The sequence below is a fragment of the Seriola lalandi genome, unplaced genomic scaffold (assembly GCF_002814215.2).
Source record: "Seriola lalandi dorsalis isolate HSWRI2012SDOR001 ecotype SW California unplaced genomic scaffold, Sedor1 jcf7180002054582, whole genome shotgun sequence".
NCBI lineage: Eukaryota > Metazoa > Chordata > Actinopteri > Carangiformes > Carangidae > Seriola > Seriola lalandi.
This window is the reverse complement of record NW_019525135.1, coordinates 2251203-2267291: the sequence shown is the minus strand read 5'-3', so window position 1 is coordinate 2267291 and position 16089 is coordinate 2251203. Positions and strand designations below refer to the sequence as shown.

The window sequence follows — 16089 nt, the reverse complement described above, 5'->3', positions numbered from 1 at the left end:
AATTCAGTGGTTTCCAGAAACCTCCAGAAACCTCCAGAAACCTCCACAAACCCACCTCAAGACACTGAATCACTCTGTTATTGTTCGTGGTCACTTCGCTGCATGGAGGACTATGTGAGGCGGCTGAGCGGGGGTTTGAGGAGTCTTTTGAGAATAGACAGCTCACAGCATTACATTTCTTTGCATATTTCGTATTGAAGCAAAAAGAAGATGTCGTATCACAAGTTGCCATGACACACGGGTGACAAATACAGTTTGTCAACAAGTCAGTGATCTCCTCTCTAATTGGCTCATAGTAATCTCTGGGACTGATAAAAGGTCTTCAACAATCAGAGAGCAGTAGTATAGTCCTCCTTGGCACATATAACGTTTGAAGGAAGAACAAAAAATATAAGGTATGGTGTGATTGAGATTTTTTAAAATAATAACAATGCAGAAATAGAAATGTTCTTACTAACATACGATATATTGATTTTATAAGTAAAATGTATCTATTCTGATTTTAGATTTTAGGCTGCAAAATGAAGCTTCTCCTCACAACATTTGTAGTCACCATCTGCTATGTGAGTATCTATCTATCTATCTATCTATCTATCTATCTATCTATCTATCTATCTATCTATCTATCTATCTATCTATCTATCTATCTATCTATCTATCTATCTATCTATCTATCTATCTATCCATCTATGATACAAAGCAGTGCATTTAAAATCTTACCTCTTTGCTTACTGCAGGTCAGTGCAGGCAAGGTAAGGAACACTTAAACTACTAATTCCTACGTGAGTAGCACAATAATACAAATTAGATCATGGTTAATAACAAACACTCTTTCTCCCTCCATGCAGAGACAGAGGATGATGGCAGCCATGAACGCAGGAATGATGCCTGGTATGAACGGAGTTAACCCGGGGATGATGGCTGGAGGCCTGAATCCACCCGTGGTAGCTGGTGGTGGGGCAGGCTTCATTGGGCAGCCGCAGTTTGCACAGGTCGGTCCACCAGGTCGTCATTTTGATGACCTCGGTTCAATGTTACAGTCAAAGAAAATTACTTACACGACATGTTACTGTGACAGCCGTATGTTTGAAATAGATGAGGATGAGTTTAGATTTCATATTAGCTTCACAATATGTCACCATGCTTATAGTAATTACAGTAACCAGGGTTATAATAATAAATTCAAAGTTAAAATAAAACCATGGCATTATGAGAGAAGATGTAAATGTTTCCGTCACTGTAAATCCAACCACAAGATGGTGCTCTCCTGTTGACTGACTTGTTAGTCCCTGATCTCTTCATCATTACCAGATAGAAAATATTTCATTACTTGGCATCCCATTCACTAAACTGTTTGAATTCAGATGGCTGTTTCTGTGAGTCAGATTTTGCCAGATAGGATTTATTCTTGACTATCTACAAAAATTATTTGCAAAACATTCTGATCTGATGTAAACCTGATATGAAGATTCACATTTCTACTCTCCCTCTCAAAGTTTGTCCCTGGAGTTCCTGCTTTTGCTGTACCAGGCCCCGTCCCCAATGTGTACCCTGTCCCTGCAGTCAATGCGGTGAGTGACGCACAGCACACAGCAGTACTCATGTGATTTTGCTTCATGTTTTAGAGTACAAGACAAAAAACATTTATGTCTATCTCACCTACAATCAGCTTCCTTTCATGGGACTCCCTCAAATGGCACCAATGAATCTTCCTCAGTCGCCTCTGATGGTAACCAACCATCTTTATATTACAGTTTAAATGATGGTAGAAATTGAACAAATCACTAGAATCACTAAATCCTGCTGCCTTGCTGTCTTTCTTTAGGGGCTTGCAGGAGGTGCCGTGCCACAGCAGCTTCCCCTTCAGCCCGATCCACTCAGAAGATTCAGGGTGAGAAAGAAAATTTACATCTGCTGTATGTGATATAAATGAAAAACTGCACTGGTTAATTGTTGTTCTTTGAATTTCCAGCGTCAGATTATGAAGCAGGACAACAGCATGAAGACCACTGTGGATACTCAGGTACAATTGTGTAATTTAAAGGCAAAGAAGCAGATTAAAGTGAATGGGATCATCCAGTTTTGTCTGCTATGACGTCTTATTGTGAAAGACAAATTCTCTTCAAGGTTTCACCACCTGTCCACTCTTTATTTTCTCAGATTCCAGCTCCTACCGACACAGTGACAACAACTGCGTGTGATGAAGATCGTCATCAGAATAATTAAGACAACATTGAAATACACAAAATGACAGTAAAATCTGACTTGTATGATTTTGTCACCAATCACCAATCACCATGGAAGCTGTGTGTATTATGTTTTATTTTGAATCTCAGTAAAAAAACAACAACAAAATAACATGATGGTTGATTGGACATGTTTACCTTATAAAAATAAAGTCTGCTTAAAATGAAAGTTGTTTCATAGATGCCTCTGATTTTGCACCAGCATATTACACAAACGTTTATCAATAAACTACAGTTTGAGAGTAATTTATACATCTCTGCTGCCATCTAAAGGATAATGAGTATAAAAACAAATGTACAGTAAAATAACATGAATCCACAACTCAAATGTCTCACAGAGGTTGGCTGGATAATTGTGCTGCATCAAACCTGAAACGGGGCTTAAATAAAGAAAAGGCTTTTCTGGGTTTCACTTTCTGCAGTTGAGGTTAACTCAATAATAATAATAATAAAACTGTGGACTTAAAGTAAAAGAAAAATCTGAAATATCTGTCAGACACATGTGCTTTTCAAGGAAGAAATTTTTCATGACAGATTAGGAAAAGCACAGATGTGATTCACAAAGTGAATGATGGCTGAATTCCATACAGCTGCTTCAGTTTCAGGGTCCTGGTGCTGTGCATGCTGGCTCACTGTCACCCTGTCGTGGCTCACTGGGACACGTCAATAGAACAGAGATGATGTAAACGTGACGATTAACACCTCCACTTTTCCCATCTACTGTGAAAAAGGCCTATCGGTCACATTTCAGACCTGAAAGCAAGTGCAAGTTTGAATAAATTGTCATTTCAACCATAAAAACAGTTTACAACTGAGCACAAGAAACATAAAATCATCTAGAGTGCATCAAAAATAGATTGCAACATTATGTATGACTTTGTGTTGAAATGTTGTGCTTTCTGACATAGTCTGTGGCTTTTTAACCGAAGCGCAAGGAATCCAAATTCTCTAGACAGACAGACTCACAAAAACATGCTTTTCCATTTTTTTCCCTGTGTATCCTCAACATAAATCCCAACACAGTCAAACATTAATACCCATGATTTTCCAGCGAGATGGCAACATCAGTCTGAACATGGTGAACAACTCTGTGTACAAATGTCTGATCACTGCTCATCTGTAATCACGAACTGAAGCACCACACTTTAACATGTGCACATAAACTCAGTGAAGGCTCAAACCGTTACTGAAGAGCTGGTGCTTTTCTAAACGCTACATATGAAAAGTGCAAACCGTTTCAGAGACTTGTTTGAGTAACAACTTGACACAGACCATGTCATGGCGTTTAGAGACATGACTTACACCTAATAACATACTTACCTGTCCCGTGTTATGAGTGTCTGAGTCTGATGCCATGAGAAATGTCTACCACACTGACCACACATTGTCTGGACAGGTTGGCGGTGGACTAAAACAGCTCATATGGAGAGAATTTAAAAGGGATATGGACAAGGTGAGGAGGCAAGAGCACAGAAAGGGAAAGCAGAACCAGAGAAACGGTAAGGCGAGCTGGTAGCACTCACTTTAAAACTTTTCTGTGTCTTGCTAAAATGTTAATGTAGTTTTTTTTTTTTTTTATAAGGCTTGACAGAATATTCATGTAGCTTTTAAAAACATGCCTCGTGTTTTTGCACACTGTAGGACATCATGGAGCTACAAAGTGCACTTCTGTTGGTCTGTCTATTGAGGACAAGCTTTGCTCTGCCAGTGAGTTACATCTTTATGTTGTTGTATTATATATTGCTCACACTGCAGCGTCTAAAATGACATAAAATGTTCATGTTTCTTTTACAGCTGCAGATTGGAATTATTGCAAGCAATAGCAATGAGGTAAAATAGTTGTTAAAGCATTTATGTCATGTTGGATGCCGGGTAAAATTTTCTCTCATTTGAGAACAACATTGGCTGATCTAATTCAACCCTCTGTGTGTTCAGATCCTGAGACTGAATGGACTAACTCTTGCAGCTCTCGGACAAACGCAGGTAAAGACAGGGCCCATAAGTACATGTGCTACTCTGATGCTACCACTACTCTTGACTGTCCTCCTTAGTCAAATAAAAATAAAATGCATATTTTTGCTTTGGAAAATAATATGTAAGCTGAAATAAATCTCCTTCGCCTCCAGGCGTCTTCAATATTACCCCAGTATGTACTTCAGCAGCAGCAGCCTGAGGTGCTGTTCACTCCACAGGTGGTGAACTTGAACCCACAGATGGCGGGTCCTTTTGGTCCCCAGGGGCCTCAGCTGTTGCTTCCCACCCAAGGCAACCAGCTAACACCCATGCTTGTCCCCAACGGCCAGCAAGAGCAGCTCGGGCCTCCACAGGACCCCAACGCTCCTAATGTCCCTCAGCAGGCACAAAACCCAGTGCAGGTACAACAAAGTGTCTTTCATGGTTGCTACAGTTGCTACTCCTCACAGTCAAAAATTAATTGTTATTTTATCTCCTTTAGATGTTTCCACAGTTTCAGTACCCTGCTTATGGATTTCCTCAGTTTCCTAGACATCAGGTATGAAGTCAAACATACTGACTTGTTTGCAAATGTCAGTATCTTCATTTAGATGCTCGCTTCAGATTGAAATTGATTTGATTAATTGATCATCCACAGGGCTTCCCGTACTTTGTGCCCTCTTACGGCTATCCCCAGCAGAGGAACACTGTGGTGCTGCAGCCCAACAAGGGTCAGCAGAACCTGGAGAGAACCACACAGAGACCACAGCTCCCTCTGCAGGTCAGACATGCAAAATAACATACACACAAGATCTTGGCCTCTCTGTTCAAATGAATCAAAAACAACTGAAGACATTACTCTCCTCTGAACGTTTCAGAAGGGATTCTTAAAGACACTTGTTGAATGAAAATGTGCTTGCCTGCAGAGAGTGTTCAGTGAAGAAGAAGAGAAAAAAGTAAAATGAATTAAATCATCAAAAAATATTCTGTCTAGCACCTGATTTGCTTTGGCACTTTGAATTCAGTCTTAGAATTTATGCAGATGATGATGACAAAGACAAAACTTACTAATAACAACAAAGCTGCAGAGCTTGAGTCACGACTGTGCGGATGTGGTGACTGTGATGCAATGACCGCTGTCTGCTATGCAGACCGCAAGCTGGCGGTCTGGCTTAGCGTCGGGCTGCTGAAATAATGCCATCCCAGTCTGTGCACATGTAGCTTATCCATGTATGTTTCATTTCTCGGTATGACTGATATCATTTTATTTGTTCAGGTACACGTCCATATACTTGGTACTCATTTTTTTTTGTAATGTAATTTTCATGCATATCATCCCATTTCAGCAGGCTTCCCAGCCCAAGGTGCAGACGGAACAAGTGAGCACACTACATATCCTCTTCATTTTTATAATTTCACCATTACATTGAGGAAAGAGACAAGTCAGCGCCAGTTTAAGTCTAAGTGCTCTGTTTTCATAACTTTCTTCCTCAGACATGGCCACTGGGGACACAGAAGGAGTCTACTACAATTCCTCCTGATCCTCGTGGTGACGCTTCAGGCCCTGGGATTGACGAGGTGCTATTTCACACAATGACACTCAACATTTAACGTTTTTATGCATTCATACTTTTTTATGCCCACGGGAAAAACCTTGGTTTCTGTTACACATCGCTCTCATCAACTGTGAAGCATTTGACTTTGAATAATTAAACAACTGCTTTTCTGGCTGTTTCTCCAGGGTCACTCCAACTTCCCCTTCCTGTTTGAGCCTTAGATGTCACCTGGGAAATAACAACAATGTGATCAGGCAAAAATTCATTTCCGTGTGTTTGGCTGTAGTAACTGCGAGCTCATTCTTCTGCAACATACGCTGGAGTATGCTGGTCTTCTAAATGGAGTTTATTTGTACTCAGTTATTTGTATAATGAACTGAAATTGTTTTGCCTGTTTCAGGAATATGCTCCTCTCTTACACAACATGTCAAATAAAGATCTTTGCCAAAGGTAATTGTTTGAGAGTTTTATTGTAGTACACAGAGATTTTAGTTTTACAGGAGGAAGACGGAATTACATAAAAGATTTCCCAGAATATACTACATCATCTCCTCTAAGACTCGATCAAGTCGGAGAATCAAACTTGGAGCTGTTGGTTCCTCCTGAGTAAAGTGGGAGACAAAAAAAAGTAAGAATTAGTCATCAAATTGATATTCAGGTAATTAGACTTAATTAGTACTTTTTTAAATGCCTTCACCTTTTACCAGCCAGCTTCCTCTGGATCATCTTCTTCTCCAACAAGCTCACCGAGATTCATCTTGAAATTAACAAAAATTCAAATGAACCACACAAACCTAACGCCATGTTACAGAAATATCTGTGAATGTGCTAACAAAATATTTTACTATACTAACAACACATAGGACTGATACATGGTGCCATATGTGAACAAACTGTCTGTACTTACAGGTTTCAAAACCCCATGCTCCACGGAGACTTTGTTCTTCAAAAAGCAAGAGAAATTATGATAACTGAAGATAATAACAATAATAATAATAATAATAATAATAATAATAATAATAAAACATTTGTTTATACACATTCATTTTGTAATGGGCAAAAAGATTACCGGCTCTGTGGTGTTGTAGATGAGCTTCACATATTGCTGAAATTGAGATGAAGAGATACAAATATCATAATGTAGTTGTCCTAAAGATCAAACAATGTTAAATTGAAGCCCAATCAATCCAGCCAGATAATAATAAGGATGATAATAAAGTTATTTTATGTATATTTGACGGCTATTATACCACATTCTCTGGAGGTCCGTGTCTTCCTCCCTGCAAAACAAGTAACAAAAATTTAACTCGCTGAGTGTGAGTTTTGATACTATAACCACCGCTACAATGATGAAATAACTTCTTATACCCCGTGATGGTGAGGTCTTCTTCCACCTCTTCCCTGCTGTGGATGAATTGTCAGTCACTAGTACTGATGACAATTATTTTCATGGCACTAATTGTGTTTAAGGTGTAAGTGTATATTCAAATTGCTTCTTCAGTCACCTACCTTTGGCATCAGAAATAGGTTCTCCCCCTGTGAAACGTTCACAGTGAGCGTTCAGTTGAACAGTAAACTCTGATGTACTTTACAAAATCAAATTGGACAGTTACTCAAAAAGTTAGACCAAGTAACTAAATCATATTGTTTACCTCCTTTAAGGGTACGCCGGTGATGTTCTAGGGATGAAAGCCACAAATGTGTTGAAAAAAAATTCAGTAGTGCCACTGCTCTGTCATGTCAAACATACAGTTTACTGTATAATAACTACTGTTTTAATGTCTCACCTGAAATGTCACGTTGTCAACCTGAAAAGGAAGTATAAGAAAATCTGCGTTTTGGACAACTGTTCAGTTAAAAGTATGAATGTATGAAAATCATGAAATCACATTGAGAGACGACAGTGGGCCTACCTTGAATGTAGGGGAAAAAAACGTATCGCCCTAAAACAAGAAAGATGTATTTGTACATCATATTTTATCGTTACACAGAACCAATTATAACGGTAAGTAAGGCTTGTAAGGCAGACGCAATCAGTGCTTCACAATACAGTAAAAGACAAAAGCAACAGGCAGAAAATAGCAACATGACACAAGAGTAAGAAGTAAAATTTAAATTAAAAGGTATAAAAACCAGTATAAAGATCTGAGCCTAAAGCTGCTTTTAATGTGTTGTCAGGGTTCAGTGGGTCCCCTCTTAAAGAGATGCCACCAAACAGAGATGTTCTGCACTCTTTAGAGGGTTCAGGATAGAACTAGTAAGAAGACTAACTTTTGTCTCACTTTTTTCATTTCAGCACAGCTGTCGTGTCACTGTGGGCTTACCGTTGCACCAGGGTTCCTCATGTTGGACAACTTCCTTCTCGGAGGTCCTCTGGGTCTCCCAAAAAGCCTGCCTGGCCCAAGCCCGAAACCAGGAGCCTGGGTGAAGCACACATAAAGTGCTGTGTACACTAAATGACTGTCCAATGAATTCTCAGGTGATACACATAGTATGTTGTGTTGCAGCAGGTCTTTGCTAACCTTTACTGTGTATTTGAAATGAACAACATTTTGACATTTTGTGAAAATGCTGATTGGTTTTCTTGTTGAGAAAACACAGATAATCTCCAAAGAGATTCTAGTGTCAAAACATCTTCATCATTCAACACATTGCAGAAGCCACCGGTTAGCATTAGCATAAGGAGGCAAGTAAGCAAACTTTATCTCGCATCTCACAGCCCACCAACACTTTTAAGGCTCACTACGAACTTATTAGGCCTATATCTTTTTTGTTAAATTCTAACACAACAGAGATATGTACGACTTACAAATTGTGGTTTGACCGTCAGTTAGATGGTGCAACTACTGACTGATGAACGGCAGTTTTTCCATCTGCCTGGTATGTTGGCTGCCTGGTAACCATGGTAAAGTGTCTGGGAGGTCACTGCACACGACTGTTGCTTACAACAACATGGCTATTGCAATAACCAAACTGAATAACAAATAGGAACTGGATTTAAATACCTCTCTTTTGCCCCAAGTAGGAAGGTGAGAGGGCATCACCACCTACCCCAAAAAAGAAAAGACACTTGAATTAATGAATGACTGAGGCTGGAATCAATTAACTAATTACTGTAAGGCTTGAAACACATACCCATACTGGATGTCCAGAGTCCCTTTCTGGCCTGTCTCCACTTGACCTTCCATCTCCATCCTCTGGGGCTTGTGTCACTGACTGCGCCCCATCACCACGCTAAACAAAAGGATAATTAAATGACAAATACTTAACACGCAGATCGTAGATGCAGCTCTGGACCTGTGTGTGAAATCATGCCATTACCTTAGATTCTGCATCCTGTTCGGGTCCACCTGCAGGCGGAAACTTCTCATCTTCCCATGGTCTCCAGGAATCTGGCTGAAAACCGAAATTAAACAAAAATCAAACAAAATTAAAAATGACCACTTAAAAAATATAAAGCAGAAGTTTTCCTTTGTAATTTTGTAAAAGTTACGCCAAATTAATACACATCATCAAAAGTAATACTCACATGAGCAGCTACTGCTGACAGAAGTAAAGCGACGATGCACAAAAGCTGCATTGCTTCTGAAGAACCTGCATAAAGAAAAAAATATATATATTGAAAGTTTAAATGGAAACCTTAAAATTAGTTAAATTATTCCCTACATGTCACTAGTCATTTAGTATATAACATCTACTCTATGTACCTGCTCAACTGCGCTGTCCAAATACATGTGTGGCATGTCAGGCAGTGACACTTATATCAGACATCAGATATTGAGACACACCATGTTTCTCAAAACAAAACATCTGACTCATGTTTATTTGTTATTTGCAAAACAGGAATGACTTCACGCATTGTTTTCTGATGTCTTCATAATTGAATTTGGTCCCTTTTTCTTAGTAACAGTACATGGAGACAACATTGTGACTGGTAGCAGTGATTAAAAATGATATAAAAACTGAACACTGAACATTTTGTCTCATCATTATTTAAATTTATTGTATTTACTTATGTGAGTGACATAAACCAGAGTAGCCTCCGATTTCCTAAAAAGAGGAAGCAGACAGGAATGCGTGCTTCACTGGGTGTTGCCTGTTACCAGCCTAAGCCACTAAGTCACTTGATTTGTAATCATAAGACCCAGGCATTATTTATGTTTAGCATCTGTTCACCAATTTGCCAATACTGAAGGGTGGAGAATACAGAGACTAAACCTTTACAACTGTAGTAATATGTTTTCTGACTACAATAAAACTAAACAAAAACTAATATTTAGATTTGAATTTTAGACAAATCCAGTAAACTGTATTATTTCTGATATGAGTTATTGAGTTAATATGGGCCAGGTACGGTTTCAGGCTCTGATCAGTAGTCACACCTTGAAATGTGGAAGTGGATTAGCTTTCCTAATAGTTGCAGTTTCCCAAGAATGTTCTGTTAATGTAAATGACACGACATCCACTCCTGGACCTGTATATAAGGAAAGCTCAGCATTCAGAACACTACAACAACTTCCTCGACCATCTGCGAGACAGTCTGCTAAAGTTGAGAAGACTTGGTGATTATATTACTATTAATTTATTTCATTACAAGTATTTATAATATTGTGAATTCTCTGTGCGATCTTGGTGGAATGGTGTTTTATTGATTATTTGGACAAAATGTCTTTTAATTCTTAATGAATTTATTGTTTTCAAAAGCTGTGATCACTGAAACCATGCTGAAGGTAGCACTTGTGCTTGGATGCCTCCTGAGCCTCATTCTGGCCAATCCTGTACGTGAAACATTCCTATATTCAATATCAAATATTCTCATATTTTCACAGTATATCTATTATTGTAATAGTATAATACATAATAGAGTCAATATTAAACTTCTGGATGTTTTACAGGTGGACATGGTGCACCAACGACTTGCTCGCTCAAACTCTGGCTCAAACTCTGACTCTAACTCCAATGAGGTGAGTGTCTCCTCCAGAATTAAACATTCAACACACCTGACTGCCTGTTACTGTAAAATCCTCTGCTGTATAACTGACGATGAATGCTTCTGATTTTCTTGAAGCTTTCCGTATCCATGTCTTCACAACAATTGCTCCAGCTCCTTCTTACCCTCATCCAGCAACGACAACCAGTTACTGCTCCACCAGCAGCAACTACTACAGCTGCACCTACAACAACTACAGCAGCCTCTACTACAGCTGCACCTACCACTGCCGCATAACCAACTGCTGCCACAAAAACATATAATCAGCAATTTAACCAGAGATCAATAAGTGAAAGAAATTTTGACATCTATGCTATTTTGTGTCAGTTGTTTTTAGTGATGTTGTGTTAACCAGAGTGTTTCCACACTCATCATTCCAGTTCAAGTAAACATGTGGATCAAAATCACTTTACTCTCTGTATTATTTGCTGAATAAAATGATAAATGGAAAAAATGTGGACTGAATATGTTTTTGTCTTAAAACCCCATTTTTGATACAAATAATTAATAACTGGTTTATAGCACAGTATAATGTGGTTGTAAACAGTTATAAACACATTCAAGTGTTTATTAATTTATAAAATTTCAATAGATTTTTAATGAAGGCATATTTTATAATAGTACAAATGTGTTTCACTATATTGTCGTTCACTATCTGTTTATGCCTGAGCCTCAACTTATGGGCTCCCACAATAGGAGTCAATAAATACATTAGATATAGATATAGATCATTTGTTACATTTTTATGTATACTAATTATAAATGCTGAAAGGAGATACTTAATGTTAGGTTTTGACAAAAAAAATGTATCAAAGCAATGATTAGATGGATCTCTGAGTGCATTATAACAAAGCAGCATAAAACAGAACACATGAATCACATCCAGTTTCAACACCTAATACCTCTGAGTCCATGTCTGTCTGGCTCTGTGGTCGGCGTGACCCACCACATGCATGGTTTCATCACATTTCACGCCAATAATAGAAAAATAAAAACGCAGCCCACTTTGACAGCTGATTGGGTGACTGAGGGGTAAAGGTATCTTTAAAAAGTGCACCTGGACAGATCGAGAACCACTGCAAAGTTCTGCATTAGACACAACACGTGGTTAATAATCATTTAATCTTAACATTCTTTATTCAAGGTAAGACTTCTTTTCCGAGGGGTATGTTCACTCTTTGAAATAATGCACGCTGTGCAATCATCAGCTGATCTTGACTCCTTCTTTTGCTCTACAAAGGACTGAAGCTTCTCTCAGCTATGAAACTGCTGGTTCTGATGTTGTGCTTCGTGGTATTGTGCTCCTCCGTCCCTGTAAGTGTTTCAAACCAACAATAACAATCTTCAGGTCTGACTGTGAGTCTAGTCTAATTGCTGTAGTGGTGTTGTGGTATTTTTTTCAGTGCTTAATGGAGGTAATTTCAAACACTTTGATGATGTGAAATAATTTGTGTTTAAAGATCTCTGAGGAGAAGGAACGAGTCAAACGCTCAGATGATAGTGATGAGGTCAGTATCTGGATGCACGCTGTAACCCAATAATGACTAAATAATCGCATCTAAAGTACGCTAATTCTTCAGCTTCTGTTTCCATCACTTTGTTTTTCAGATGAACCAGAACTACATACAATTTCAGTTTCAGCCATATCCTGTGCCCATTCCAGTGCCATTCCCACGGCCTTTTGTTTTCCCTTTTGTCATCCCACCTGTCCCTTCACCAGTCATCTCTCCACCAGTCTTCCCTCCAATCGGAAAATGAACACCTGGCTGACTCGGGAAAACCTGATTTTAGGCCACACTGAGTGTAAACACTGTCCAACTGAAATGTAATAAATGATCAATAAAGCATTGTGTGGATAAGTGAACGACTTCTATGAGATTTGTTTTTCACTTGGCAGTCTTCAGAAGATTTTTTTCATCGGTACACAGCGTCACTGTGAAGACAACCTTTTCACTCGTCCCAGCTGTTGGGATGAGGGGAGGAGCTGAGAAACAAAATGTCAGCATATCAATCATGAGTTTACAGTTGTTGACGAACTAAAATTACTAGATAGTTAAACCAAAAATCCAACTTTTACAACTAGATTTCAGATTTGAAGGGGCCAATCCTTTCTAGTTTCTACTATTTTATTGGTCATTTAAACGAACCAGTACTTACACTTTACCTGGTTTTTGCACCTGAGTTTTGACACAGTAACACATACTGTTAAAACCAACTAATAACTAGTAACCGTAACGCCAGATAGAAAAAAAATACAACTAATTCAGTGTACAACTGCATGTTTCAACAATACTCACCAAGCACCAAGATAAAGATCACATAATAAATTACATCCAAACAAAGATGACAATTAAAGACAGGCAATAAGGTTTTGTTTTGTTTTGCTTCTACGTGAAGTCACCACATCTACTATCTTTGGCTGGTCAGAGGTTTTTAAAGGTTCTATTTTGTTGAATAGTTGGAGCTGAAAATAACTATTTCCCTGTATGAGTGCATCCTCACAAAGCCTTTCTCTCCCAACTCCTCTAAGCATCCCTGCTCTCACGTTAAGTAGCATAAACAGCATAAAGACCATTATACAGTATATGTACGTATATGTCAGGACTCTCACATTACATAAACTAGATTGAGGGCAACTGTGGGAGGCGAGGCACACTTAAGGCAGGGGCTGACTAAAGTTATTATGTCATAAAAAGACTAACTGAGATTACCCCCCCCCCCCCCCCCCCCCCCCGTGTGGAAGTGTGCGTGGAATCCTGGGCATGCATGGTTTCATACAAGTGAATTATTTGGTTAGGCGACATCTAGTGGTCGTAGTTATTATAACAGGAGCAAATGGAAAAGTGTGGTGACGTAGTATAAAGAGCAACAAAGTTTTAGGGGGAGGATTGGGTGGATGGATGGATGGCTCAACTAAACATAGAAATATGACACAGGAGATTAGTGATTGATTCCCATGTGAAACCAGTAGTTTATATTATTCCTATTATCCATGACCGTTTATTGTTTTTATTGTAACCATAACAACAAAGATCATCTGATGTTGAGGAAGTACTTTTTTTAACCCAAATCATGATCTTTTCCTAACCTTAACCAAGTAGTTTCCGTGCCTATACCTAACCAAGCCATGACCTCCCCACCCCCCACCCTCAAAGGATAATATGATACTTTTTTCCTTAGCTAAAAAAACCCATTTTTTTCTAAAAAATGTGCAGGCTGTATGTTTATGAATTCTACAGGATAGATTGGAATGATTGTTTGTGTAGATATTTCAAATTGTGCATTGTCATGTCAATAATCTAGGCTATCAATCATATTTATGAATTATAAAATAAATAACTATCTTCACCTCCAGCCCTAAATCTAAGTGAATGGATTGAAAATTAGCATGATCAATCGTTATGTAATACAATCCTTATCCTTATTGCCTCCTTACCTATAGTGTAAAATATGCTAACAAAGACTACAATAATAGGCTGCAGTTTGCAATATACAATTATACTTTATTCTGATGCCAGTGAGTGGGAGGATGGCATGCAGGAATGACCACGGGTCGGGTGGTACCGCGGTTACGAGCTGACACTGAAGATGCGTTCTGCCAGGTATGCTATCGAAGCGTTGCATACCTACGTTACTTCACTGACTGCGTGTAAAGTCCGTCTGCGCGCATAATGCAGCTTGTTCAAGCCTGGACTAGCCTCGGCTGAATCGTGTTAATGGGCCTGAGGTGAAAGTTGATGTTAATTCTAACCGGGCTTTTTTTTTTATAAAAGCGCAGACTTCCTTAGCGACGTTGATGGAATACCCCACAGGTGTCCTCCTCTGTCAGCTGATCCACACCTGCTACAGGTGAGTCACGTTCAGAGTCTACGGGACGATCAGCGCTAAGCTGGTCCAGAGAGAAAGGACGCCGACCTGCAACCCGGAGACGTGGGATCGAACCTAGGATAACCTCAGGTACATTACACTGGTGTGTGAGTGAAAATGTGTGTGTGTGTGAAAAATCAACAAAACAACAAATTAAAATGCAATAAAAATCTGCGTTCACGAAAGTCATCCGTTCGCTTCGATTTCTCCGTCCGCATTTCCGCTTCGATTTCCCCGTCCGTATTTCCGCTTCAACTTCTCCGTCCGCATTTCCGCTTCGATTTCTCCGTCCGAATTTCCACGATTTCCAACGAAGAGGGAACAGCACAGGTGTGAGCAGGTGAGCCTGGGGTTCAGCTAGCTAAGCTTAGCTAGCTGGAAGGGCATTTTGGCTGCTTTTGTTTCCACTTGGCATCACCTGAGTTTGAAAATGTATTTCAATTATTATTATCCTAACCTGTCCTCACTCAATGGCGGATTGATTAATTGGCGGAAAAAAAAAAGTCACATTTGCGCGATCTGTTTTCTAGTTTTCTTCACGCCTATGACGTCACGTCACCGTATCGAGCGGGCGCCGTTTGTAGTTTGTCCTCTCTCACTCTCAGAGGTGGTGGTAGATGGGAAAGGGGCTAGGGGAGTTTGCACTTCTATCTCTGGACAGAACTAATGCAATTAGTAAAATCAGTCATTGCAGGAAAAGCTGCCAAATGAACCACAATTAATTCAGAATACTGTGAAATCGTTTAGACTAATAATCTAAGTGACAGTTGTGCAATTTAGAATATGTGTATCTTGTACACAAGCTAAACAAGCAATATTTGTACCTAAATCTTTTGTCATTATTACCATGATGATGAACTGATGCGTTCCCCTGGGTTGTATCTGAGGGTAGTGGCTAGTGACCTATATGGTTGTTTAGGTTGGAGGACTATTTGTGGTTGTCATATGAAGTCAACTGAAATCATTTCAGTCTACACTTTCACAGCATTTACTTCACACATTGTTTACTACTGTCATCTGAACTGTCTTGAAAGCTTTTTCTTAGCAACAATACATGGCCACTGAACATACCCTCATCCTTATGTGAATTTTCTGTACGTACTTATTAAAGTGACCTAGCCCAGAGTGGCCACCAATTTCCTAAAAGGAGGAAGCAGACAGGAATGTGTGCTTCACTGGGTGTTGCCTGTTACCAGCCTAAGCCACTAAGTCACTTGATTTGTAATCATAAGACCCAGGCATTATTTATGTTTAGCATCTGTTCACCAATTTGCCAATACCGAAGGGTGGAGAATACAGAGACTAAACCTTTACAACTGTAGTAATATGTTTTCTGACTACACTAAAACTAAACTAAAACTAATATTTAGATTTGAATTTTAAACAAATCCAGTAAACTGTATTATTTCTGATATGAGTTATTGAGTTAATATGGGCCAGGTACGGTTTCAGGCTCTGATCAGTAGTCACACCTTGA

At 39.1% G+C, this 16089-nt stretch overlaps 4 protein-coding genes and 1 long non-coding RNA gene across 7 annotated transcripts; 4 read left to right on the top strand and 1 right to left on the bottom strand.

Moving 5' to 3' along the window:
- The first annotated feature begins 304 nt into the window (after nucleotides 1-304).
- On the top strand, nucleotides 305-2415 carry scpp9 (secretory calcium-binding phosphoprotein 9). The gene is made up of 9 exons (XM_023418408.2): nucleotides 305-395; nucleotides 507-563; nucleotides 738-752; nucleotides 849-992; nucleotides 1497-1571; nucleotides 1670-1729; nucleotides 1826-1891; nucleotides 1973-2023; nucleotides 2161-2415. Exons 2-9 carry the CDS (start codon nucleotides 522-524, stop codon nucleotides 2224-2226), a joined length of 519 nt encoding a protein of 172 aa, XP_023274176.1. The 5' UTR covers nucleotides 305-395; nucleotides 507-521; the 3' UTR covers nucleotides 2227-2415.
- Nucleotides 2416-3676: 1261 nt separating this feature from the next.
- On the top strand, nucleotides 3677-6209 carry odam (odontogenic, ameloblast associated). 2 transcript variants are annotated; one of them, XM_023418450.2, is made up of 10 exons: nucleotides 3677-3745; nucleotides 3888-3953; nucleotides 4041-4076; nucleotides 4182-4229; nucleotides 4373-4621; nucleotides 4702-4758; nucleotides 4858-4980; nucleotides 5549-5578; nucleotides 5694-5777; nucleotides 5941-6209. In XM_023418450.2, exons 2-10 carry the CDS (start codon nucleotides 3894-3896, stop codon nucleotides 5974-5976), a joined length of 723 nt encoding a protein of 240 aa, XP_023274218.1. In that variant the 5' UTR covers nucleotides 3677-3745; nucleotides 3888-3893; the 3' UTR covers nucleotides 5977-6209. The 2 variants fall into 2 exon arrangements, with proteins under 2 accessions (XP_023274218.1, XP_023274217.1); XM_023418449.2 differs by having other exon boundaries at nucleotides 3680-3745; nucleotides 5546-5578.
- Nucleotides 6207-9389, bottom strand: LOC111664016 (uncharacterized). 2 transcript variants are annotated; one of them, XM_023418451.2, is made up of 15 exons: nucleotides 9285-9389; nucleotides 9077-9151; nucleotides 8891-8989; nucleotides 8761-8802; nucleotides 8080-8175; nucleotides 7669-7698; nucleotides 7543-7563; nucleotides 7408-7434; nucleotides 7265-7291; nucleotides 7124-7159; nucleotides 7006-7035; nucleotides 6825-6860; nucleotides 6663-6698; nucleotides 6453-6512; nucleotides 6207-6357 (listed from the first exon to the last, which is right to left on the bottom strand). In XM_023418451.2, the coding sequence occupies exons 1-14, from the start codon at nucleotides 9333-9335 to the stop codon at nucleotides 6456-6458; spliced, it is 663 nt and encodes a 220-aa protein (XP_023274219.1). In that variant the 5' UTR covers nucleotides 9336-9389; the 3' UTR covers nucleotides 6207-6357; nucleotides 6453-6455. The 2 variants fall into 2 exon arrangements, with proteins under 2 accessions (XP_023274219.1, XP_023274220.1); XM_023418452.2 differs by lacking the exon at nucleotides 7124-7159.
- Nucleotides 9390-10190: 801 nt separating this feature from the next.
- On the top strand, nucleotides 10191-11201 carry LOC111664094 (uncharacterized). Its single transcript, XM_023418563.2, has 4 exons — nucleotides 10191-10317; nucleotides 10460-10533; nucleotides 10651-10719; nucleotides 10824-11201. Exons 1-4 carry the CDS (start codon nucleotides 10206-10208, stop codon nucleotides 10980-10982), a joined length of 414 nt encoding a protein of 137 aa, XP_023274331.2. The 5' UTR covers nucleotides 10191-10205; the 3' UTR covers nucleotides 10983-11201.
- A 630-nt stretch (nucleotides 11202-11831) lies between these two features.
- LOC147818434 (uncharacterized) lies at nucleotides 11832-12609 on the top strand. The gene is made up of 4 exons (XR_015437968.1): nucleotides 11832-11889; nucleotides 11986-12059; nucleotides 12206-12253; nucleotides 12354-12609. It is a non-coding gene; the product is annotated as an uncharacterized LOC147818434 (long non-coding RNA).
- The last annotated feature ends 3480 nt before the right edge of the window (nucleotides 12610-16089 follow it).

What these genes read in the sequence shown, in the direction of transcription:
- scpp9 (XM_023418408.2), top strand. Translation starts at nt 522, where the DNA reads ATGAAGCTTCTCCTCACAACATTTGTAGTCACCATCTGCTAT. An exon ending in TTCCTCAGTCGCCTCTGATG is followed by an intron (nt 1,730 to 1,825) that starts GTAACCAACCAT and finishes GTCTTTCTTTAG; the next exon opens with GGGCTTGCAGGAGGTGCCGT. An exon ending in ATCCACTCAGAAGATTCAGG is followed by an intron (nt 1,892 to 1,972) that starts GTGAGAAAGAAA and finishes TTGAATTTCCAG; the next exon opens with CGTCAGATTATGAAGCAGGA.
- odam (XM_023418449.2), top strand. Translation starts at nt 3,894, where the DNA reads ATGGAGCTACAAAGTGCACTTCTGTTGGTCTGTCTATTGAGGACAAGC. An exon ending in AGGCACAAAACCCAGTGCAG is followed by an intron (nt 4,622 to 4,701) that starts GTACAACAAAGT and finishes TATCTCCTTTAG; the next exon opens with ATGTTTCCACAGTTTCAGTA. An exon ending in CTCAGTTTCCTAGACATCAG is followed by an intron (nt 4,759 to 4,857) that starts GTATGAAGTCAA and finishes GATCATCCACAG; the next exon opens with GGCTTCCCGTACTTTGTGCC.
- LOC111664016 (XM_023418451.2), bottom strand. Translation starts at nt 9,335, where the DNA reads ATGCAGCTTTTGTGCATCGTCGCTTTACTTCTGTCAGCAGTAGCTGCT. An exon ending in CTACTTGGGGCAAAAGAGAG is followed by an intron (nt 8,176 to 8,760) that starts GTATTTAAATCC and finishes TGCTTCACCCAG; the next exon opens with GCTCCTGGTTTCGGGCTTGG. An exon ending in TCTACAACACCACAGAGCCG is followed by an intron (nt 6,699 to 6,824) that starts GTAATCTTTTTG and finishes TGCTTTTTGAAG; the next exon opens with AACAAAGTCTCCGTGGAGCA.
- LOC111664094 (XM_023418563.2), top strand. Translation starts at nt 10,206, where the DNA reads ATGACACGACATCCACTCCTGGACCTGTATATAAGGAAAGCTCAGCAT. An exon ending in GCCTCATTCTGGCCAATCCT is followed by an intron (nt 10,534 to 10,650) that starts GTACGTGAAACA and finishes GATGTTTTACAG; the next exon opens with GTGGACATGGTGCACCAACG. An exon ending in CTGACTCTAACTCCAATGAG is followed by an intron (nt 10,720 to 10,823) that starts GTGAGTGTCTCC and finishes ATTTTCTTGAAG; the next exon opens with CTTTCCGTATCCATGTCTTC.